The sequence below is a fragment of the Euprymna scolopes genome, chromosome 43 (assembly GCF_053919585.1).
Source record: "Euprymna scolopes isolate OS-2025 chromosome 43, ASM5391958v1, whole genome shotgun sequence".
NCBI classification, from domain to species: Eukaryota; Metazoa; Mollusca; class Cephalopoda; order Sepiida; family Sepiolidae; genus Euprymna; species Euprymna scolopes.
This window is the reverse complement of record NC_136524.1, coordinates 21,794,266-21,820,096: the sequence shown is the minus strand read 5'-3', so window position 1 is coordinate 21,820,096 and position 25,831 is coordinate 21,794,266. Positions and strand designations below refer to the sequence as shown.

Here is a 25,831-nt window from a genome sequence, read left to right as displayed (position 1 = left end):
TTTATTTATTTTTATTTTTTTTTTCCTTTGCTTTTATTACTTTTTACAATCTTTCATATGTTATTGCTATGAATTTTTTGTTATTTTTTTTTTAAATATTTTTTTTTATTATTACAGAAGATACAAACTGTAATATCCCCCACACTCCAGTCCCACTTTTTCTCTAAATATAATTCATTTAATGCAGAATAATACTGAGTTTTTGTGTTTTGTTCGACCTAATTCTGCTGGTCTGAAATTTGTACTGGAGACAACTTTATATCAATAAAAACTTGTCCCAGAAATAATTGTACCTTTTAATCTGTTTTGTTGAATTTCTCGAGTTGATTTAACGTGTTATTAATGTGTTGTAAATTAATTGTAATTGTATTGTTGCAAATTAATGTGTTAAATTTGATTCCATAATTAAAATGTGCATACAAAAATACATAAATTGAGCATTGACTTTTTAATTGGCTTGCACTTTGCTTTTTTGTTTCTAATATTTTTTCATTTTGAATTTTTTTCATTAACAAAATATTAATATGAATTGATGATTCCAAATTTATTTTCAATTTTAAGGTATCAATGTGAACCAACATCTCTAATTATCGAAGCAGTTCAGAAATATGACGATGCCCAAAATGGAAACAATTTCCATGGTAAATATGCAAAACCTCCCGTCCCAGGATATTTAGAAAATGAACAGCCTGATGATCTTGAAGAACCTTCCAAAATTTATGACACATGTTACCATCTTCTGAAGTTGTATGCAAATAATGCTTACAGTCTCGAACAGACTTTGTCTCCCACAACATCTACAGTCAATCATCTTGATTATAGACTTAGGTATGTATGTCTCCTCTCTCATCTGAACTCTCAACACAACCTACCTGACATCATCACTTTAACGCTCCATTCATCTACCATCTTTTTCTCATATTCCTTCCATGCCCTCTAACTCTCCCTCCCTGTCCATCTGTTGTCCCTTTTCTGTTTGTCAGTCTCTCTCTCTCTCTCTCTCTCTCTCTCTCTCTCTCTCTCTCGTATGTATGTATGTGTATATATATATGTGTGTGTGTGTGTGTATACGTGTTGAATTTCTTTTCTTTTTTTTTCTTTTTTTTTAACTAAATTACTTTTTATTTATTTATTTTTATTTATTTTTTTTTTTTTTTGTCAGTTGGCATTTATCTCAAGTTCTCAAAAGTCTTGGCTATCAGCATTTGTCTCTCTATCAGAAAGAATGCATTCATATCAGTTTTGCTGCACAACTTGAATCACTTGGATTATGGCATTGGGCCATTTTTGTCCTGGCTCATATTGAAGATGCAAAAAGGTTGGTAATCCATTTATTTTTCTAACAAAGTGTGAAAATTATTTTCCTTTAAATGAAATTCACCAATACCAAGCAATAGGTGACGTGCAATAATGTTTGAATCCTCTGAAGTTGATCCAAATAACTTAGATAAAATTAGCAAAATACACTGCCTGCTCTTCTTAGACTGTACTCTGATCACTGCTGACATCTCCATACATCATTTTGCCTTATCCAGAGGTATTTGTGAAAAAAAAAAAAAATCTCGACTCTACCTGAGAAAATTATGAGTGACATAATTTGAAGACCGAATTTGAATGCGTACTAGACACTATCCTTCAGTATTTTTTGGGTTTCTCTTCATGGGAATTTGCTAGGATAACCTGGTATGATGATACTTCGTCCTGCAAATGAACCCTGATCAAATAATCAAAATAACATAGTATTCGAAGCTCAAATTAAATCCCCTCAGTATCGTTACACACTAGTTTATATGAGGGATGGTACAGCTCTTAGTGATGTTACCTCAAATAACAGAACTTAGCTGGATGCTCCACAAAATGATGAATTGTCCTGAAATTTGGTAAGACTAAGAAAAACTACTAAAACCTATAAAACATAGTTAACTGGTCAATTGGTGAGAGGAAAATAATTGTTCTTCACTTAATTAATATCTAAGAAGTTACGTAGCATTTTGATGAAGCACCCTGATATCTATCTCTTATAAAGATCAAGTGTTAACACCAGGAATGTCCCTCCCCCTGGATTTCTGAGACTTAAGTAAAGTGAAAATACATAAATCATGCACCATCCACCATAACTAGGCAATCCCTACATCTACATATTTAGAAAACAAAGAAACCTTGCGGTGATATGGGACAGAACGGAGATAGTAGTTACCTCAAAGTTTTGGTCATCTCGATTTCATATTTTCTTTTGGTTTGCTATTAGCCATTCACATCGCTATAAAGGGCATCTCCAAAGAATTAACATCATTTTAGATGTGAATAATTAACAAGATGTACAAGTTATTCAAAAAATTAAATGTTTTATTCATCAAAATTGGAACTATCAACTAGCAGGGAGACCCAATGTTGCCAGGGGTTGAATGATGATTAACAAATGTTTCACACTCATATTTTTGTCATCAGAATCTGTGATATCGCCCGTTTTTCAGTCAAATTGATTGATTGCTCTAATTGGAGACCCATCGTGGTGCACTGGGAAGAAGCTTCATATGCCTCCCCGCAGTGACTTAGTCCACAATACATTGTAGTCTGCATTGCATATTACAGAACCTGTTGATTTTATAAAATTATTTTTTGATATATAATGGCTTAAATTAAATTTTAAAATGCAGAAGTCAAGTATCGTGGTTCAATTTTGAAAGCACTGTTGTCCTATCAAAGAACCTACTGTTGATTTTATATGCTGGGTTTTTCTGATTGTGTGGTAATAAAACTTCTCAAATGTACTTGTGATGTTAGGCTGTGTAAGGTGTTAACTGTGGTCAAAATCACCTGTTAATTTTTCCATTGGATTTTTTTTTGATTATCGATACTTATCAAAGACATTCCGATACAAAACCAATCTGAGAACACTGCCAGATATATAAAGTATCTTTGTGTGAAATTTTATAAAAATTGGCCTAGCTCATTTCAGAGTCCATAGGGAACACACACAGTTCCTTTTATATAATAGATTTTGTAAATGTTTAGTGTTCGACACAAAATGTCAAGTTGGTAGTTCAGCTGTTGTTGAATGCACTGTAGCATATATTGTATAACAGGTTTCCAGTACCTCAGTGATTCTTTGCTTGTTGTAATGTGGGGATTGTGACGAGTGTAGAATAAAACAAAAGCGAGAGGAAACAATATAATGCATAGCAACAGGAGTCCACTGAGCACTACATTTTTTTTTTTTCTACACAATCACCATTTTCAATGCACTTTTTTGTCAGGAATTCAAAAAACGTATTTTTGATTTTGATGCATATCCATGACAGGTGGCTTTCGTAGTTTCACACTCTCAATATCTGCAACGGAGAGATAAAACCTTCAGATCATGAATGCATAAGTTTACTACTAATAGTAATGCAATTTGCAATCAATCCTCTCTGATCCTTTCAGTTGGAATAAAGAAGATAGAAGACATTTCTTTCATGTATGTTTTTGTGCGTGTATATATATATAATTTTTTTTTTTTTTTTTTTTTTTTCTCAAGTCTGCACACATTTTTACAAAAACTATAAAAAAAAATTTACAATTATATTTTATTTCAATTTCAGACGAGAAGCTGCTATAAAAGATTGTCTTGGTCGACACATTTGTATTTCCACCAATGAAGATTATCTTGCATGTGAACACTTTATTCAAAACCGTTTATGCATTCCACCAAAATGGGTACATCATGCAAAAGTAAGTTTTTTTTTTTTTTGGTGTTTTTTGTTTTTTTTTACACATCGAATACAAAATCGAGAAATGTTGGATTGTGATTTGTATTTTTTTTCTTTTAAAGCAATAAAAATCATAACAATGTTCTGTTGGATCCCACTTAAAATCAATAAATTAGATTTAATTTTGTATATTTTTGATGTTACTCTTAAATTTGTAAATAAATTTGTACATGTAGACAAAAATATTATAAAAAATTGTTTTAATACAATAGAATGACTGCAATTTTAAAAGAAAACAGGGATATATTTTTAAGATTTCTCTAACTTTCCTCTAGAGATCACCAGAGATTTTAAACCGACATCTATCTGAAGACTCCTGCATATTGACTGTTTTTTTTTACTTTAAAAAATTATGGCTGCATCTCATAATCAAATCTACTCTCATATATGAAACCCCAACTAATCCAATTGGTGTGGGGATCAATAAAAATCAACCTAAACTACATTTCGTGGTAAGGGCCCAATTTGGGAGCTTCATAATGAAGTCGTCACTATTCAAAGTAGTTGGCATTACTCCAATACTCTGCTTCTTTGCTGTTGTAATCTCTATATAAGAGTCTGAATAAATTTGCCCTTCAAGCAAGACCTGAGGTGCCAAAAATGTTCTACTGGTTAGTCTGCTCTTCTGCTCACAATGTGTATTTGATCTGAAGGCTGCATTCTGGCTTGGATTAAGGAGTTAATGACAGAAACTAAAAAATCTTCCAGGTATTTTTTTTTTTTTTTTTTTTTTTCCGGCTTACATTAAAATTTTAAGCAAATTGCAAAATTTCTATTTTCCTATATATTACATTATAATTTGCTTAATGTTTTCCAAAATGCATTAATTTAAAAAAAAAAATTTTTTATGCATTTCTCATTTTCATGGATCTGATCCACCCTTTCTTATATATTGACACCAAAATGTTATCTAAAAAAAACAAACTTTTGTCGTTTGTAGGCAATCAAAGCTGGTTATCTGGTTATGCCAGCCGAAGAAGCTTGGCATTTACTCAAATCGCACAATTGGAACAAAGCGCACAAAGTTATTCTTCGCTCTTTGGCTGCAGATGCAATCATTAATGGTAATTATTAATAGGTTTTGGTATTTTTTGTAATTAAGGTTGTGTGTGTGTGCAGATATTTGATCTAAAAGTTTGGATGTCAAACAATCAATTTTGTGTTCAAATAAAAAGAAATTAGTTTTTTTTTTTTTGTTTTTTTTTCCCCCCAAATCTAGAATTCAAAGGTAGATTATTGTTATATATTAAAGACCTTATATCAATATTAAGTTAGATAATATGAATTTTGACAGGAGTCACACTTAGTGCATGTCCTGACCCAAATCTGCAAAAATAGAATCATTGCCAAGGTTGAGTCAAGGCTAACATGTAAGGTCAAAGCGAAGTTAAATAAGTTGGGCAAAACAGGTATGATCAAGATGACAACTGACCTTTTTTTTCGAGCTAAAAGAAAATAAAGGTTTTTGAATCTGTACAACAGGGGCCACCAATGTGAGTCTCCCATGGGTTGTACAATGTGGGAAATTTTGATAAGTGTGTCCCTCAGTGAATTAAAGACTTAAATTAAGTAAGATAATGTTAGTCTCTCTCTCTCTCTCCTAAAGTAATTCTCTTCAAAACAAATCCTTTCTGTCTATATTATTAAATTATTTCAAAATATTCTTTCTTCTCAGATAATCATAGTTATTTGGAAAAATACTTGCTAGAACTGACTCCAACTGAAAGAAACAGTACAATCTTAGATTGGTCAACAGGAGGTGCCGTGTATCTAAACTACATAAACTTATGCAGAACATTACAGGAAATTAAAAAGGTTTGTACATTTTTTTTTTTTTTAGTTTCTCTTCAAAAATAAGTAACGGTAAATATAAATTTTTTAATTATTGATACTATATCAAACAAAATTCTTAATTGCTATTAAATTTCTTGAATTTAAAAGCAGTTTTTTTGTTTTGTTTTTTTTTTTAGCAAGAAGCCACGATTTCACAGCTTGAAAAGTTATGGCCAGAAGTCACAAATCTATCTTCCAAAATAGCCCATCTTCCTTCCCGTAATCCCAAAGATAGGTAAATTATCTTTTTTGTATGAAATCTTACAATTCTGAATGTTGCATTTGGTATTTTCCTGAATCAAGAAACCTCCTTATAGTAGTATATCCTAGTGCCAACAAAAATGAATGCAGCCATTTGATCTGTTCAGTCATGAAAATTATTTTTTAATAGATCAATTATACTTGAGGTATCCCTAAACTAGAAATAACCGGTTTCTTTTTACTTTCATAAACAACATATTATTGCCATAGCAGATATTTTTAAAAAAGGTTTAGCAAAAAGATTTTTGGTCCCCTGACAAAAGGAGGGTGGACCTGTAATTTTTGTACATTTTAAACAAAATGTATAAACTGAAAAGAAATTTTTAAAGACATTGAAATAAGTGGATGTTGTGCAGAGATGGTTTACACATTTTTTGTATAAATTTGGGAGTCTCTATTGACTTGCCTCCCTAACGGGGCAGCATTAGATACAAGGTCAGTTTTTCATGTAAAATAAGAATTACCTCAGTCTAGAGTAATTTCTCCTTCATTGATTGAGGACAGGAAAGATGTAGAATATCAGAATAATGCTACTTTTTTTCTAGCCAAAGAGATGTTTTGAAAAAGGTATCTTATGTATTTTTTTTTTTTTTTTTTTTTTTTATGCAATCGGAACAACTCTGATATGAAAATGTCAAATTTGGGTCTACACGGTTTCTTCTGGGTTGACTTTCACATGCTGTAAATAAAATGATAAACCTGAGGTGTTTATTTTTTGGATTTTTAATATAGTGAAAAATGTATTTTAAGAAAGAAAAACAAAAAACAGGGAGGGAAATGTTGTTTTTTTTTTGTTTTTTTTTACAATCGCAGATAATCCGTGTATGTGTACAAAAACATTTTAATAAACGCAATTTTTATTTTTGCCTGAATCCAGAGTACCCCTTTTTGGCAGCAGCTGACATTAAAAACAGACTTCAGAAATTTATGAAATAATTTTTTTTGATTTAAAAAAAAAAAAAAAAAAAAAAAAAAAAAAATTGCAAACAAGAATTTGGTATGTTAAAAGCATACTAAACCAGAAAAACATTGTTTCGACAAATAGAGACATAATGTTTCATTTGGTTATGAAACTGTTTTGTAAATAAAGTGTGTGTCTGTGTAATATATATATATATATATATATATATATGTGTATGTATGTATGTATGTATGTATATATATATATATGCCCCCTTCTCTTATCTTTTATAGTAAATATTTTTTTTTAATATTAGGGAAATATTTATCTAAAAATTGAAAAAAATCAAATACCATTTATGATCTGTTTGTTTAGTGTGCAGAAGTCGATCTAGTACAAACTGGTTAGATCTGAATTTTTTCTATTCATATTGAATTTTTGTGAGGTTTTGAATCCTAATTGGTCAATAAACATTTAATTTAAAACAAGAATTACATATATAAATGAATATGTTTAGAAGGCAAAACAAATTTATTTGCTTAAATCAAATCAGATATATTTCAATGCTGTACATCCTTGTCAAGAGTTTTGTTTATTTTTTTTTCTCCTAGTCAGCATGGTGTAATTCTGCAAGCAAGTGTTAGTCCGTGGGTCTTGATATTTAAAAAAAAAAAAAAAAAAAAAAAAAAGTCGGCAGCAGGGTATTGCGTTAGCTGAGCAAATTGAATTAATGAAAATTGTAACCTGCATTTAAAGCATTGCATATATATTGAAAATAAGAATTACGTATATAAATACGTTTAGAAGGCTATATGGCCTTACTACAAGACCCCCCTCCAAAAAATAAACTAATAAAAAAAAAAGAGAATCTTAAATTTAAGCTGAAATACCTAATCAAATCAAGCCAGCCACTAATAAACACAATATGCTCGATTACACTTCCCATTAAGAAAATATCTAAATGACATTTAAATAATAAATCAAATGACAATTTATTCAAATAATAATAGACTTAAATGCTAAATAAAAATATATAAATAAAATTAAATGAGTTAATAAAACCAAAATTAGATAATGACTAGATTGACAGCTAAAAAAAACCTACATAATCATAACTGACACCACCACTAAACAGATTACAGAAACACTCTCACTATAAACATAAGGTTTACACTACATGACCCCCCCCCCATTCAGAAATATTAAAAAAAAACAAATAAATCGATAACAATTAATTAATAAACAAGCCTAAAATAAAATATGCCAAGCCTACATATAAGCACAATCATTGTTACAAGGCTACTCATGACAAAAAGGATAAATAAATTATTTAAAATTAAAAAATAATGATAATCATAAAAGACCATTCAGATATTAAACATTTAAGTGTCTAATATATATATATATATATATATATATATATATATATATATATATATCTGTTAATTCTAATTAGTGAATATGGGTAATTGTGCAAGAAAACGTTTCATTTATTTTCTGCTCAAAGTTTAAATAAAAGGATAGAATGTCCAATAAATAAATTCCAGCATCTATAGCATCAATCGTCCTTATCCCTCCTCTTTTGGTTCCTCTCTTCCTTCCTTCTATCTTTCTTAACTGCACTAAAATTTTTACTCGCGTGCAAGTGACTCTATAAGTCACTCCGTCGGTCGGTCTGTCCATCCGTCCGTAACACTTTTATGCTTGGCCTTTTTGGTTAAGATCAAAGGTCTGTTGTTAATAGATGCTGTTCTTAGCTTTTTAAGCTTTTCTTGGCCTTTTGGTCAAGATCAAAGTATAGTATCTGTTCTTACTACATGCTGTACTTATTGTGATATAAAGTGGGGGATCACTTTTCTGTATTAATTTAATGTAAAATGATCACCCACTTTACAACCAGTCAGTCTCAAAGCCATTCAAGTTGTTTTTGAAGGATTCCAGTTATTTTTTAAGCATTCAAGTCATTCTTAAGGTCATTCAATTCATCCTTAAGTTCATTAAAGTCATTCTAAGTCATTTACTTTTTATTTATTTAAGTCATTTCAGCCCATTTTTCGGTCATTTTAGTTTATTTTTAAGAATTTCATGTCAATCCTACATTCACGCATTCGTTCAATGGCTATCGGCCTTGTTATTTATACATCTTGTGTAATATAAAAAGATCTTAGTTTTATTCATTTTGTAAATAAAACTTCGGTACTTGTACAGTTTAATCAAGACAAAATGAAAATATTGAAAAAAAAAAAAACGGGGAGATAACTCAATCTAAAGTGCCAAGACTCCCCTCCCCCCTCAATCTTTATTACTGGCTTTTCTTCCTAAAAATCAAACCTTTTGCTCGGTATCATAAATTGTTTTTCGCTGTAAAAAAAAAAAAAAAAAAAAAAAAACTAAGTGAAATTAAATGAAATTTTTTTTTTGAAGAACTTCATTCCATAACAGATACATACAATATAGCTTTTTTCGATATTTGCATTTTTTTAATGTCTTGATCAAACTGTAAGAGTACCAAAACTTCTTATCCAGAATTCCTATATTAAAAAAAAAAAAAAAAAATCTAGCATGTATGTAGTCATGATCGAAAGAATATTGTATTCCAAAAATCATGTAAATTAATTGAATTTTGTTTTATAAAAATATCCTTTATGATTAACATGAGATTTTCTTGCCGTTTTGAAAACAGTCTGAAAAAAGAAAAGGGATATAACTCATTACAGTAGTTTTTGGTCCCCCCGATTTATTGGAGAAGGACCGATGTTTTCAGTGGTGTACATGTGTCCGTTAGTCCGGACTATTGCCAGATAACCATCCATTAGTTTTTCCTGAAATTTTGCCACAAATTCTATTTCATTAAATAGATGTGCACAGTGAAATTTTTTTTTTTTTTTTTTTTTTTTTTTTTTTTTAACAAAAATTCCCATTGCGCCCCCTGGAGCTCAAGAGGTCAGAAAGAAATGTCCCAAAAATGGCCAAAAATTACATTTTGCTCCATGACATTTGACCCATCGATTAGATTTTTTTTTTTTTTTTTTTTTTTTTTTTTTTATTACTTGGCCAAAATGTGGAGCCCATTGTTCTTAATATAAATCCAGTATGGGTAACCCTCGCAAAATTCTGGTTTGCATCCCCAGGAACTTTCAGTGCTAAAAATGCCTCTTTTTGTGGCTCTTTTTTCATATTTCTCAACAAAAACTTGATATATCTGACTCTTTAGTGGTTTTTCATGGTGGTCAACTTAAATATACATGTGTTAAGGCCTGAAACTGCACCGTTATTCATTTACACTGGGATTCAACGTCCCCAGGGGCTCAAAAGAAGTCAAAAATGCTCCAAAATGGTAAAAAATGACACTTTTTGCCCTATAGCGTTTGATTCATACATTAGATTTTCCTGAAACTTGGCCAAAATGTGGAGGCCATTATTCTTAATATTAATTCAGTATGGGTGACTCTGGCAAAATTCTGGTTCACATCCCTCTGGGACTTTTAGGGCTAAAAAAACATGCCTTTTTGGAGCTCTTAATATTACTTTAGAACTTTATGTATGTCTATATAGTGGTTTTCCATGGTGTTCAATTCAAATATACATGTTTTAAGGCATGAAACTGCAACATTTGTTCATTTTCACTGGGATTCGGCATTCCTAGGGGCTCAAAAGGGGTCACAAATGTCGCAAAATTGCAAAAAATGACACTTTTTACCCCATAACTTGTGCTTCATCCATTAGATTTATCGTAAACTTGGCAAAAATGTGAAGGCAACGTTGGCCCTTCACTCTTCTCCCATTCATCATTTCTTCACTATTTTTTTGTGACATCATCTCACATGCAGCACAAGAGGGGGACTACGCAAGCGGCTTGTTTTAAATATTTTATGTTTGTAAATAAATCTGCACAGCATCTAATTATTTCGATACTTTGGTTTTGGGTAATAAGTTTGTAACTTCTATAATATAAATCTCTAAAGTTTACAAAGCAATTTTTTTTTTCTTTTTTAAATCTGTGCTGGCAAGAATATGCAAGTTTATTTTGTTTATAATTCAACTGGAAGTAAAAGAAACCAATTTCAGGTCAGTATTTAAGTTAGTGATTTTTTAAAGTATAATTGTGACAACCCAATGAACAGAACTTCTTATAGCAAAGATGTAAGTTCTCCACTTTGTAGCAGAATTCTGTCCTTGTTTTTCATGAGAAGATTAATTTCTGCCAAATTGCTTAGATAATTTCTGCCAAATTGCTTAGAGCCTTACCTCTTTTTTTTTTTTTGCATCAGCTTCACACTTTATTTTTGGTTTTATTGCTCTTCATTTTCTTCCTCTTTTCTTGTTTTATATCTGTCTTGTCTTCCTTTTCTCACTTTGACCATTCTCTCCCCCCCCCCCCCCGTGAACAATTCCTGAAGGAGGTAAGTAAGTTAGCTGCCATTTGTTTCCTTCCTCTCAAAATGATTTCCTGCCATTGTCGTTATACAGCCCCATATGTTTTGCTTGTATACTTTGTGCTTTTTTCTTAATTTGGACTGTTAGTTGAAACTGGGGTTATTTAGGAAAAGGACGTTTTTAGCCTTTCAGATGCTGCTTTTCAGGTGTTGAATGTGATAGATGAACTGAATGATCAATCATCGTGCTCTACTACAGATGCACATTACTAAACGTTTAACAGCATTTTTACATTGCAAATTCTTTTCAGTTATGCCCAAAATATATTTAGAAATATTGTTAATGCTATCTACAGTTTAAAGTTAAATATTAAATCTAATATATTTTGAGCTGAATAAAACTAGGCTCAGATTTTTTATCTTCACGTTTCTGTTCAATCTGAAAATGAAAAAAAAAAAAATTTGTCTTAGGCTTGAAATTATTTTTGATTTAATAAAACTTTAATTTTTTTCCTAGGCTATGTCAAAGTGAAATGTCCAAGAAGACTGCTAATATTTTAAGAACTCTTCTAATGCTGAAAGCCCAAAATGACAACTCTGAAATAACAAGGTAGATGATTTTTTTTATTTTTATATTAATTTTTTGAATGTTAATTTTATACTTTAGCAGAAATATCATTGTTCAGGAATAAATGAGGAATGCTTTCTTTTGTACCCAGCACTAAAATCCATGTTATCAAAAATGCCCTCCCGCCCACACTTTAAAATCATTTAAAGCTTTACCTCTATAAAATAAGGTGAAGCTTAATTTAGGACTTGATCCCAACATCTTGACCACCGCCTTAGACTTAATTTAAAGGTCAGTTTAGAAAGAAAAAACTCCAGGGTGTAATAGTTTTTTGTTTGATAATAACATGTTATACTAAAAAATTAATTTAAAGAAACAAATTATATTTTCTTGAATTTTTCATAATTTAAATTCATACATCATTACTTAATGGCCTCAGTGGAAAATCGGGTCAGGTTTTCAAAGAAAAGTAATTCCAACAGATTCTATTATGGGGAAAGGGGAAGGTATGGGCTTTATCACAGAAAAGACAATGGCAAATCTATTCCTAGTGTTGTTTCTTACTCTATGAAACTGTTTCCTCTTTGTTAAAGACAATTCCATTTCATATGAAGAGTGCTCACATAGAGTTGACAATGTCTGATGCTAAATACTCTATTTTTACAGATTAAAAAAAAAACATTTCTTGCAAGGCGTGAAAATGGTTAAATGTTTTTTTATAAACTTTACTGTATTAAGATACTGGATTTAATTTGAAATTAATTTTTCAAAGTGCATTTTCATAAACTTAAAGTAAGGTATAAAAATTCAAAATTAAATCTAAAAAAGTGGATTTATTTTATGTTATGTACATTTTGTTGCACTTTAAACAAAATGTCTTATTTAGCAATTAATAAAATACAGCAAAACCCCAGGGATACGGCATCAAAAAATTAGTAACAATAACACCGTATGGCGGGGCGAATACTGTAACCGGGGACTGGAAAAAAGAAAATTGTATTCTACATTGTAACATGAAAAAAACGTATCCTAGGGCCACCGTATTGCGGGGTTCTACTATAGGATATAATTAATTTTCAACTAAAAATTTTTTTAAAGTGCAGCAAAACGTACATAACATAAAATAAATCCAAGGTAAATTTTGCAAGAAATGCTTTTTTATATTATAATTTTTTAATTGAATTTAAAATAATGAATATACTTTTGCATGTCTGTAACCAAGTTTAAATTATTTTTCTTTTCAATATTCTACTTGGGTGAAGTCGTTATTTGTAATAAAAAAATAAAAAATAAAAATAAAAAAAATTATTAAAATCTGATTTAAAACGTAAAAAATAAAAGAAAAGCACCAACAATTAAATCCTTCTCCTCCTCTTTTCTTCTATTTCTTTGTATCTCTATTTTCCTACTCTCTCATATATATTCTAAGACATTAAGCATTGTTCAATTCAGCATAATGCTCTAAATATAGCTAATGTTATATAATTTTATTAAGTCTTGAGTACATTTGGATTCAACATCAACCACGTTCCAAGTGACCTCCTGCATTATTGCATGTACCTGTTGCCAAGAATTCCTCCCAGAACAAATGCCTTCCATGCTTCCAGCTCCACTTCATTCATTGAGTTTTTGAACTCTGGATCTCTCATGAGCTGCTGGATCTGAGGACCATCAAAAATGCCATCTTTAAACTTCTCCGTGGTTAATCCTGGAGAATCCTGGCACAATTGAAGCAGTCACTATACTTGTCTAGAGCCTTGGTGAACTGCTTAGTCTGAGCTTGATGTGCAGTAACATTCCTTTCTTTGCAAGGCACCAATTCCTCCCACACAGGCCAGTCATACTAAATACTTATAATAAATAATATTTTGTGCATGCTGAGCACCAACTTTTGGAAGATTTTGAAGTTCTGACTTGAAACTCATCCCTTTTTGAGATAATCACCCAGAATCGCTGGACCTGCTTACATCTTGTCATGAAAGTAATCAAAACAATTACACACCATGATGTTTTGCCTCCAACAACTTTAAAATGTTCCACACATGTACATGTCAACAAAAATGTAGAAAATGATATATGGCCATAGCTTAAAAACTTGACCTGATCAATCAAAATCAATGTGATTTTTGGATTCAGTGCATGAGGTCAATCCTAAATCAGCTGGAAAAAAAAAAGCAAACAAATTTGTTGACTAGTGTAATGAATAAAACGAGTACCATAAATAAACAGTGTAAAAAAAAAATAAAAAAATAAAGTCAGGAGGGCTCTAGAGTGCTACTGAAATTAGTAAATAAAATTAAGGAGACCTTCAAAGCACTACTAAAACCAAAATTTTCGAGCTATTGGAAAATTTTGTATTATAAAAAACTTTTGGTCTGATGGTAAGTTTTCATTTTGTAGCTTGGTTAGTTCTCTTGAAAAAATATAGAAATGCTACATTTTTTATTAAAATATAAAAATTTATTTACATATGTTTCTTCTCTGCTATTGTATTCTGATTGAGGCTTGTTCCTTTCATAAAATGTAAAATAACATTTTAAAAAAGGTGGTTCATTAGTTTAAATTTAAGTGAATATTTTCCCCATAGACCTTTTGACTTGACAATTATTTTGTCAACCACATTTTGATCTCTGTATCATCCCATTTCCTGCTTATATCTATGTCGGCATCTACCATTTCCTGTTCTAGCAGTGATCCGAGAACCATGATTTCATCTGATTTACTAGATTTTTAGAAGAAAAATATTTAAAAACAAACTAAATAACATTTGTATAAAAGAATTCAGTTATGAGAGCAAGGAATGTTTTTGAAAAGGAAAAATAAAAAATAACTATTTGTAATATAAAAAAATAACTATTTGTAATATAAAAAAATAACTATTTGTAATATAAAAAAATAACTATTTGTAATATAAAAAAATAACTATTTGTAATATAAAAAAATAACTATTTGTAATATAAAAAAATAACTATTTGTAATATAAAAAAATAACTATTTGTAATATAAAAAAATAACTATTTGTAATATAAAAAAAAAACTATTTAAATTTTGACAGAATATCTAAAAAATTTTAAAACAAAAATACAAAACACAAATCCTAGTTTGAAATTTCCTATTCTATTTGTGGAGAATTGCTATTTTGCATATAAAAAAGTTTGTTTTTTATAATTCTCAAAATTAAATAATTTAAAGTAATTTAAAGTATTATTCAATGTCTCTTTTTTTTTTCTTTTTCTAAATTAGATTTCTGTTATATAAATGATATTTGAACAACTTCTCTCATTTTGATTGTTATATTTGCAACGTTTTAGTTAATGTAACACCCAACCTTCTTCAGATGCATCTTTGAATTTTGTAATGCAGAGAAAATCTGGAACTAATGTGATGCTTTCAACAATGGTTCAATCAAGCAAAATGTCTTTATATACATGTGTTTATACATACTTTTTATTCTCTGCATTGCTGCGTTTCATGTGTGGTCATGATTGTCTCTATCTATTTAACTAAGACAAAACTTCTCATGTAAGAAAGACACAAGATGTTTTCTGAGTTTCTTCAAGATTTTAGTGGAGAGGATGGACCTGAGAGACTAAGTAACATGAGTGACGGACAGACATCAGTAACCTTTGCTGGGATTATTAGTTTGTTTTGTTTTTTTAATACATAATTTGGCCATGCCAGTTTGTATGGCTCCCTGGAGAAACTGGCTGAAAACACGTTTCTCTTGCTTGAAAATGTGACATCATCCGTCATCGTTTGACCTTTGCCCCTGCCTTAACTTCACATCACCTGTTTGAGTGCATTTCAGGACACACAGCAATGTGACCCATGTCAAAATTCACACTAGCTAACTACTATTGATGCAGGGCCCCTGATATGTAACACTGAACCTTTGTTATTGTTCGCTCAGTTATGATTGGGCAAGATTTAATTTGTTATTCTGGAGTAAGGATTGAACCCTCAACTTTGATATAATTCACTAGGGTCCAGGGTATGACCTTAAGACATCCAGTGGTGGGAACTAAAGAATGTGGAGTGGCTCCCTAGTTACCATTGTTCCCCGGTACACTTTGACCTGAAATGGTGAAACCTGTTAAGGCATTTTTTATTACCAGATCAGGCTGTCTGAAGATACTGACTTCTTGCAACAAACATTGATGTTTTTCCTTTTTTGTAAAACTCAATTATGTTCTGCAAAGTAAAAAAATAATTTTATTCTACAAAACGATCAAATCAAACACTATGAATAAGTACCTGAAGATATAAAGAACTTGGGCATAAAAACTTTTTTCCAAAATGACTTAATTTGGTCTTGCATAACCCAAATGTTTGCTATGCAATAAAACAAAAGTAACCAACTATTCAAATAACAATGCTATTAACTGTTAAATAATGTCTGTGAAGCAAAACATTCTGAATATAATAATCAATATGAGAAAAATGGTGCAAATAGAAATAAGTTGTTTTTTCTGTGGTTGAAAAATTTCTAAACCTGAATATCCTTTGTTGCTTTCATTTTTACAGTATCCTTGCATCACATATATGCAACCTTGAAATGCCTGAGGACTACATGATGCAAGATTTCCAAGCTTTGATACAATGCTACAGACAGGAATTATGTGAAGAGATTTGTTCATAGGAATTTCTCCTTGGAGACAATTGATGACATTTCTGCAAAGAACTTTTTTGTTGTTTAATCCGTTTCTTCACCCATAAACATCAAGAAGAACAATTCAAAAGTAATTTGTTTTTGTTTTCTTAAGTGAGACTTCATCTATGCAATGTTGTCAGATATTCAAATCTAATTGGAGACTTTACATTTCCTATTGAAGCCATTTCATGAAGTATTCAAATATTTGTGCCTATAAATAAAGATGAGTATGCAAATTGATAACACATCATTTATGAATCTGTACATAAGCTTCTTTTTTTTTGTAAAAATTGAAAAATCACTTGTAAGATGACTACAGCGTAAACGATTTCAACGAAGGAAATGATTTTGAAATATTTTTCTTACAATTCTGTATGAGATTCTTGTACTTTTCTTTTTATTTTTGTTAGTTGTTACTCTTTAAGGTGTAACAATTTTTCTGATCTATGTGTGTGAGAGAGCTTTTTTTTTTTTTTTTTATTTCTATTTTGTGATAGAAAACATCCATCCGTTTCCCACCTCCATATCTTTCTTTCTTGAGTAAATTTCTGGGATATACATAAATGATCACCACATACAAATACCATACATGATCAATGTAGGAATAATTTTAGTAAAGTCATTATTTACAAGAACACACAACAGCTCTAAATATATATAATTACACAAAGTATACAGAATTACAAAAACATCTCCATTTCCAGTTTGTGTGTGTTCTTGTAAATGATGACTTTACTAAAGTAATTCCTACATTAATTGTATGTTTGTGTGTGTATATATACACACAAACATACATGATTAATGCAGAGATGTGTGTATACACACATGCATGCATTATGTATTCATAGCTACCAGCTTTCTTCTGCTGGTATTTTTTTTTTTTTTTAACCTCTTTCCCTCTCTCCTCATCTCTCAAATTTTCTAGCAGCTCCTGATTACCATTTAGAACATTTCGAATCTATTTCCTTTTGGATTTTGCCAAAGCTTCCCAGGCGTTCACTTGTAAATTGGCTATTTTATTTTTACATAAGTGTCTACTCTGGCTGTTATATTTTTTTTATGTTGATTGAATCTAATGTTAATAAATTGATTTAAAAATTAAATGTTTTTTGTTTTATTTTTATTATAATAATGCACATACACCTTTTTACACATGTCTTTGCAAATAACTTCTCAGATCAAAAAAGAAAAAAAGGTGCCATTAGTCAGAAATGAGACCGAAAGCAAAATTTTGTTTAAAAAGAAAAAAAATAATAATAATGAAGCATGCCGGGAACAAACTCACATAACTGAAGTTAGTAACCAAACCCTTTTGACAATATTGCCACAGTTACGTAGATGCTACAAAATCGCAAATTATAGTTATTTCAAACGAAAAAAGTTATCAAGGATTCGCGCATGTGTGGTTAATGTTATAAACTTAGTTTCATAAAAAATTGTAAAAATATATCATTAACTTTTTATTTTTTGTGTTGGTTTTAGTATCCAAAATTGTCTTATGAGTTAAAGAAGTTTTAAACTATTTAAAAAAAAAAGTGGGGGGGTGATTAAAGAATCATAATTGGATTGGATTTTTTTTCTTTCAAATAAAACTTTAACCCTCAGTTGATTTAAACCTCTTATAAAATTGAAATAAGGAAATTGTTTTTTGTTTTAATATAATTAGCCGCCGAAATTATGCTTATGAGATAACCACTTGGTTACAGCACTGATAATGAAACCACGTTGAAAATTCTTGTAGTTAAACAAATTCAGAGGACATTGGTTGATGCATGCGCAGCTGTTTAATCATTTGGAAAGAAACAATTTTATGTGACCCTTCCCGGCTTAATAGAAAACTTTTTTTTCTATGAAAAAATTGACCAATTTTTACATAATTTGTCTGATAGATTGGTCTTTCTAAAAATGCTGAGTTGAGTGCATGTACCATGTGTAATGAGAAAAGGTTTTAGCAGACAAACACACACACAAAAAAATGCAAAGATAGGTTCCCTTTATATAATAGACTAGCATGGGTACCAAGCATTGCTTGGAGTCTTATAAATTTATACAGGAGTGAAATTATATGTAATATCTTAATATTAAAATTTCTGTCTCTCAAGTCGTCTGTTTCTCTCTCTTTTTTTATTTATTTTTTTTTTAATTTTTTTTTTTTATACTGATTTTATTTTATCCGCAAACATTTTTTATCTTTTGCTTTGCCCATTCCTCTCATTTCTTTTACTGTGCTACAAAAAGGTAATTCATATGCTGGAGCTACCGTTTTCAAATGTATTCCAAATAGAACAAAACAATGATTTTCTTGAATAAAGATAATTCTGTTCCCTCCACCCGCTTTCACAATAATATGAAAAGAAAAGAATAAAAGGTCTTAAAATTATATACAATATAAAGTAATTTTAAGATCGTGAACTGCTTCAGCTATTTCCCTCCCCTCTCTTAAAAATATGTAATGAAGTAATTTTCAGACCGTCATCAGCTTCGGGAATTTCTGGGACTGAGTCCATATACCCCTCTCTTAAAAATATATATGAAATAATGTAATTTTGAGATCGTAAACTGCTTCAGCTGTTTCCGGGACTGATTCTATATACACCCCTCTTAAATTATGTATTAAAGTAATTTTCAGATTGTAAACTTCTTTAGACATTTCCGAGACTGACTCCATACGGCTCCTCTCATAAAATATATATGGAATAAGGTAATTTTGAGATCGTAAACTGCTTCAGCCATTTCCAGGACTGACTTCATATACCTTACTGTTCTTTTACAAAATATGAAATAAATTCCTAAACTGCTCTAGTCATTTAGGGGACTGACTCCATATACTTCTCCCCCCACTCTCTTAAAAATATATACAAAATAAATTGGAGATTGTAAACTGTTTCAGCCATTTTGGGGACTGACTCCATATACCCCCTCTCTTAAAATATATATAAGTAATTAATGCTTGGGAGATTAGTGACACCAAAACAGACACTACTTCCCCCCACTATAGAATGTATGATCAAATCACATTCCAGGCCCTGACCTGGAACCCTCAGGGGAAGAGGAAAAGAGGCCGATGAAAGAACATCTGAAGAGACCTAGAGCCGAGAATGCTGATCATGCTGAGATAATAAATTCTCGACCTAAAACTAAAGACACATTGCTGAAAACAATGAGGCTGACTGGAAAGCCACCACAGATCTCATCAGAGATGTCTCATGGGGAAATATCTTTTCTCTTACCGCTGAATGGTTCAAAATGGCAATTGAAGCACATGGTTCCATGTGGAAGTTCTATAGCAAGTTCCATCTCCCCGATGGTTTCCTTCTACTTGTGCAGCTGCCATTGCTCAAAGGCAGTATATGTACCACAGATTTAATTGACATAAGTAATTGTAAGAGAGAAATAGTGACAGCTAAGAGAGATTATACTAGAACCACCAGAAATGCATCTAAGTACTGGAATTGGGATTTTTGGAAAATCTACAACAGTGTAGTAAATAATAGCAACCAACAATTCCCCCACTATCGATCATGAGGTTGTTTGCACGGCAACCAAGAAGGCTAACATGCTTGCCAGTCAGTTTGCCTCAAATCACTCTCTCCCTGACTTTCCTTTGCAGGTAGACTCCACAGTAGATGATCTGAAAATCACCCCTTCTCAGGTGTATGATATCATAAAATACCTTGACACCTCAAAAGCATGTGGACCCAATCTCATCCCGGCTGTGCGATTAGAGAGAGAGAAAAAAAAAAGTGCTCCACTGAAGATGCCTTAACGAATCTTGCTTTCCTGACTGCTGGAAAATTGTTTCTGTGATACCAGCTTTCAAGAATTCTGGCGACAGAACTGGCCCCGACCCATTAGCTTCCTCCCACTTTTTGTCAAAATATTTGAGTCTATAATTAACCAAGCTCTAGTCCATCATCTTACAGCTGCTTCTAACTGACCAATAATATGAATTTAGGCAAACCTGTTCCACAGCACATATCCTAACTGTAAACACTGAATGTATATACCATTCACTAGACAAAGGGGAGGGTAGAGCGGTAGCCCTAAATATATCTAAGGCTTTTGACAGGGTGTGACACAATGGTTTTCTTGGAAAATCAGATCATATGGTATCACTGGACAAATACTTATCATTATTAAATCCTTAAGAGAAGAATCCAGGTTGTCCTCAATAATCGTACATCTAAACAATATGATATAAATGTCTAAGGAAATGGCAGAAACACTAGAGAAAAACCTCCAATCTGTAGTGGAATGGGAACATAAATGGATGGTCACATTCAATACTGCCAAGACTAAGCTTGTTTTCTGCAATAATTACAAGAAACCTTCTCTACCACCAATAGCAATGGCCAAAGACACATTACCTGAAAAGACTTTTAAACTCCTCAGCCTAATGTTCACAGGGAACATGAGTTGGAACAGATACATTGAGAACATTGCCCAGGCCACTGTGAAGGTGGGCTCTCTCTACTGTGCTAGAAAGCTACTTACACCTGAAAGTATCCTGTACCTCTATAAGGCTACCAATCACCCATGTATGGAGTATTGTTACATTTGGGCTGGTGCATCTGCTACTAGTCTCTTGCTCCTGGACAGGGTTCAAAAGAGTCACCAGCCTGATAAGTCCTGAACTGTCATCTAAGCTTCAACCTTTGTCCCATCGACGAAATGTTGCATCCCTCTGCCTGTTCTATAAGTATTTTAATGGTGAATACTGATGAACTACAAGCCCTTGTACCTCCTTGACATAAATACCTCCAACAAATCCGACAAGCTGCTAAATCCCACCCCTACACAGTAGAGATCCCTAAATGTAGGAGAGCTTTCTACTCTAATAGTTTCTTCCCCAGAACTGCTAAACTTTGGAACTCCCTTCCAGGACTCTGCTTTCCCAATTGTACTGACATGCAGAAGTTCAAGTGTAATGTGACATCTTGCTGCTCATCTCCCCACATAGTATTTCTGCAACTTATATCCCTGATAGCAGTCCTCTACATCAAAGTGGTACTGTGCCTTGTTGGGGGTGAAAATGGAACTAAAACAAGGCCGATAGCCATTAGTCGCGTGCTCTCGTGTAATGAATGAATGTGTGAATGTAGGATTGACATGAAATTCTTAAAGATAAACTAAAATGACCGAAAAATGGGCTGAAATGACTTAAATAAAAAGTAAATGACTCAGAATGACTTTAATGAACTTAAGGATGAATTGAATGCTTAATGACTTGAATGGCTTTGAGACTGACTGGTTGTAAAGTGGGTAATCATTTTACATTAAATTAATACAGAAAAGTGATCCCCCACTTTATATCACAATTACAGCATGTAGTAAGAACAGATACTACACTTTGAGATATTAAATCCTTTATTCATGTTAAAAATACAGTGAAAATCAACAATGAACAAAAAACTTAGGCACATGGCCAACTCAAAAGGGGGGATTGTGGGGGTTGTTGGCCATTCTTGTCACTCCAGAACTAAACAAAATAAAAAGTTTCTCCCAGCTAGTATCTTCTTTCACCATAACACCGCATTCACCCTTTCATACTGGGGGACGTCCTACTTAAATCCCAATTTTTAAAACTCTTTTTTATTGACGTGTAAAAACAAAAATGATAACAATAAAAATGGTACAATAATTCATTTGTGTCGAGGGCGGGGGAAGAAAAACAAAAGGTGATTAGTAGGGCCCTCCCAACCCCGTCTAGTTGATAGATTGCCCGTTCGACTAGGTTTGTAAAAGGAACCTCGCTTCTGCGGGTCAGTCTCTAAGTGGGGATGCCCTCTAGATGGGGGTGAATGGAGAAAAGAAAATTTTGTGGGTAAGGCATGGGGGTTAGTTTGTATTTCTTTCTCTCCAAAATGGGTGAAATTTAGAGGAAGGGGTTAAAACAAAAATTGCAAGTAAGAGGGGATGGGGATCTTGGAGGCTTCCTAATCGGGGAGGAATGGAACACGCACTCAGCTAGCTGAGAGGCTACTTGTTTAATTTTACTTTACGGAACTGCGCGTCCCACACCTAAGCGGGAAACACGTATTCAAATTTGGCTCCTCTTCGTACACACAGACTTGCTACATGTATCCATCTTCTGTTAAATGCCGCACGATGCAGCCTTCTTCTATCACATCAGATCTTCACCCGTAGTTGGTGTTTAAAGAAAGCGATCAGATCCTGATCAGAAAAAGACAACCCCCCCCCCCCGGTAACCTTGAGACGCGACGTCCAAATCAGCATTCTCGCCACAGCCAGGATTGTAACCTAGACCATTTGTCTTTCCCGGTCCCACGACGGCCTCACGTTGTCCACGACATTGGATATGGTAATTGGGCGAGGATGCTCAGGATCGATGTGAGTCGTCACCTCGCTGACATACGACCAGTAGCGGCGGAGTTTGCGGCAATCGAAGAAAGCGTGATCCGTAGTTTCTACGGCCGTTGTCCCACAATGGGGACAATCAGGTGACTCCAAAAACCCGGAACTGCATTGTATGTTGTTGAGTGGAAGTGCATTTCGGGCCAATCGCCAGGTCAGAGAGAACTCCAAATTGTTCAGATGACTCGAACCTGGCACCCAGCTCCATGCGGAGCAGATCTCACTCTGCTGCCAACCTAAATGTGCACATAGCAGGTCGTCAGCGACCCCCTTCACTAGATCGCTGTGGAGTTCTCTACGGGTAGCAGTCACAAGGTCACTGGACCTTGGTAGTCGTTTTAACGTGGCTCGGCACTCTTTCATGTAGGCAGATTTTCCCCGCGGCCTGCGACGGCTCTCGATAGAAGGGTCAAGAACAAGATCGGGGAAGAAGGCAGTAACCACGAGGTGCCATGATTGGTCATCTTGCATATAGTGGCTCAGGAAGGCCAGTCTTTCAGCATCTTGATGACACTTCAAGTCCAGCATTCCCAAGTCTCCCTCACACGGACGTTGAATACAGACCTGTCTGCTCACCCAGTGTCTTCCTCTGTCCCAAAGAAGCGAGGATAAGAGTTTTGATGAGAGCTGTTAGGTGTTGTGCAGGCAGAGGAAGTATGGCCAGTCGGTAAATGATGAGAGGAAAGATGTAAGTGGTGCACGCCTCAGCTCTACCCTTTAAGGAAAGTTTCCTAGGAAGCCACGAATTGACTGCAGCCTCCACCTTTGACCGTACCTACAACCAATTTTTGTCAAGCTGGCGACCCAGTCCAAACCACATGCCTAGTATCCAAACCGGTCCATCCTTCCAGCTGACGGACCGACGGAGTGACTTATTGAGTCGTTTGCACGCGACTAAAAATATTAAAAAATATATTGTTTTATCAATTATTAGTATTTTTTATGTTAGCACTATACTGTAGAAGCACCTTATTTAAAAGTCATACTACTCAACAAATAAATGTTTCAAAGTGCAGTTAATGATTAGGAACACTTGTTTTACTGTACACTAATCAAGAAATTAGATTGAGAAACGGATACTTAATGTTAACTAATAGTAAACAAAAATGGTGATAATGCATGGGAGGGATCTATTTGACTTTTTGACTAAAATCAAAGTGTAGTATCTGTTCTCGGCATTCTAGCGAACTCATTTCCCCTCATAAAGTTTTGATATTTTGTCATGAATGTAGTATGAATTAAATCAAAATAGGGGGAGATAATGCTTGGGAGAATTGCCTTATTACAACAAAACAAACACTACTTATCCTCCCCCTAAAAAGTTTGGTAAACCCTATAGGCCTCCAGAGCACAAAGCAACATAATTGTGCCCCCCCCCCCGCTATCACTATGATTTAAAGAGAAATGGCGTCATTTCCGGAAATGATTTCCCCTCCCCATACGCAAAGGACAGATATCATATTTTAACTAATACTAAACAAAAAAAAGTGGTGGTAATGCTTGGGAGAATTGCCTCGTGACAACAAAACGGACACTATTCCCTCCCCACCTCTGCCTAAAAATGAAGGTTTGATAATCGAATAAAAAATAGTAGACTGATATAAATAGCCAGCTTAGCTAAAGAGAAATGGCGTCATTTCCGGTAAAATGACTCAGCATTTTTTTTCAATTTCTACACAAATACATTGATTTGTTTTAAAAACATGTCAACTGTTTTCTGTTTTTCCTGAATATTTTTTTTTTCTAATGCTACTTCTAATCCTTTTGTGCAAAAACCAGAAATCTTTCTTTTTTTTTTTTTAAAGGATTAATATAAGTTCCATATGTATCACAAACGTTTTCAATTCTTTGTCGAATCATCAGGTGAAAAAGCATATGAGCAAAAAAAATATAGAAAAGCAGAAAATTTCAAAATGCAGTTGAGAAACGGGCATATGAAGTCGGCTGTCAAGAGTTTTCACACTATTCCAGGAAAAATGTTAACAATTTAAGTTTAAAATTATGCAATGTCAGGATTAATATCACAAAATAAAATTATATAATGTATGTATTTATATATGTATCTATTCATGTGTGTATATATTTCATATAAACTAGCCAGACCCGGTGGAATATAAAAGAAACATAACTATTAAAAAAATATTTGCAAAAAGGAATTTCTTAGCAAAATAAAACAAAATAAAATGTTTACAATAAAATGCGAAAACTATATTTAATGCTTTACGATATATGTTTTTCTTCCCCACCTCATCATACTAGCTTAAAATAAAACTTCAATTTACCCTTTGGAAATTGAGAAACCATTCAATTAAAAGTGTTGAGTTAACAGTAACTGTTTTGGGGGAGTGTGCTCAGACTCCATTAAATTTTTATATGAAAGTGACCCACCCCCACCCCCACCCCGCCCCCAGTGTAACAAGAAATCATTGAAATGGTTTTGTTAGTTCTTATTTTTTTGTGGCTGTTTACGGATGGAAGGAAATTTTGTAACAAAAAATAAGTTGCTTGCGTTATGTTGACTAATCGGACTATTATTTTCATTTTGGATGTTATTAGCACAGCGTTTTGGTTGCTGCAACCTGCGACCTTCTTCAGGTGTTGAAAACATGCTTCTTTTTCTCTGCTAAGGAAAAGAGGGTTGGCTCTGCATTACAAGAATACTGGATACAGAAGAAAGATGGCAGATTAGAAAACTCAAAGAGACAGTACATATGATAGAAAATAATAACATCATTAGTCATCCCAGCATAGAACTAAACTGCATTTGGATGCCCCTAATCACAGATAAAGAAAACATGAGACATATGCCCCGCCAAGGGAGGTAACTTCACAAAAACAAAAACGCTTTTTTTCTTAGAGTTGCCTCCCCCCCCCTTGCTTTGTGTTTAAAAAAAAATATGCATGGGTATCCATCCTCTGTTTTGTAAAGCATTTTTTTCACTAATATTGACAAGCCTATAAAAAATATCTTAGTGACACCTGAAGATTGAACCTTCTTCATGATCTACGAACCCACCTTCAAGCCCAAAGTTTGAATTCTTGAAATGCAGAGCCAACCCTCTTTTTCTCCTTTCTCTTCTGAATCTTTTTCCCCTTTTTCTTTATTTTCCTTAT

At 32.8% G+C, this 25,831-nt stretch overlaps 1 protein-coding gene and 1 pseudogene across 4 annotated transcripts in view; both read left to right on the top strand.

The window, feature by feature from the left end:
- LOC145268230 (nuclear pore complex protein Nup98-Nup96-like) overlaps positions 1–17,445 on the top strand; it is a 153,955-nt gene extending 136,510 nt beyond the window's left edge. For all 4 annotated transcript variants that reach the window (XM_080123548.1, XM_080123550.1, XM_080123551.1 and 1 more), the window contains 8 exons: positions 562–828; positions 1,163–1,318; positions 3,585–3,714; positions 4,693–4,816; positions 5,428–5,567; positions 5,723–5,820; positions 11,641–11,733; positions 16,216–17,445. In XM_080123548.1, the coding sequence (XP_079979674.1) occupies positions 562–828; positions 1,163–1,318; positions 3,585–3,714; positions 4,693–4,816; positions 5,428–5,567; positions 5,723–5,820; positions 11,641–11,733; positions 16,216–16,330 (1,123 nt within the window). In that variant the 3' untranslated portion in view covers positions 16,331–17,445. The remainder of the gene's footprint in view (positions 1–561; positions 829–1,162; positions 1,319–3,584; positions 3,715–4,692; positions 4,817–5,427; positions 5,568–5,722; positions 5,821–11,640; positions 11,734–16,215) is intronic.
- On the top strand, positions 8,512–8,637 carry LOC145268520 (U2 spliceosomal RNA; annotated as a pseudogene).
- Positions 17,446–25,831: the final 8,386 nt, after the last annotated feature.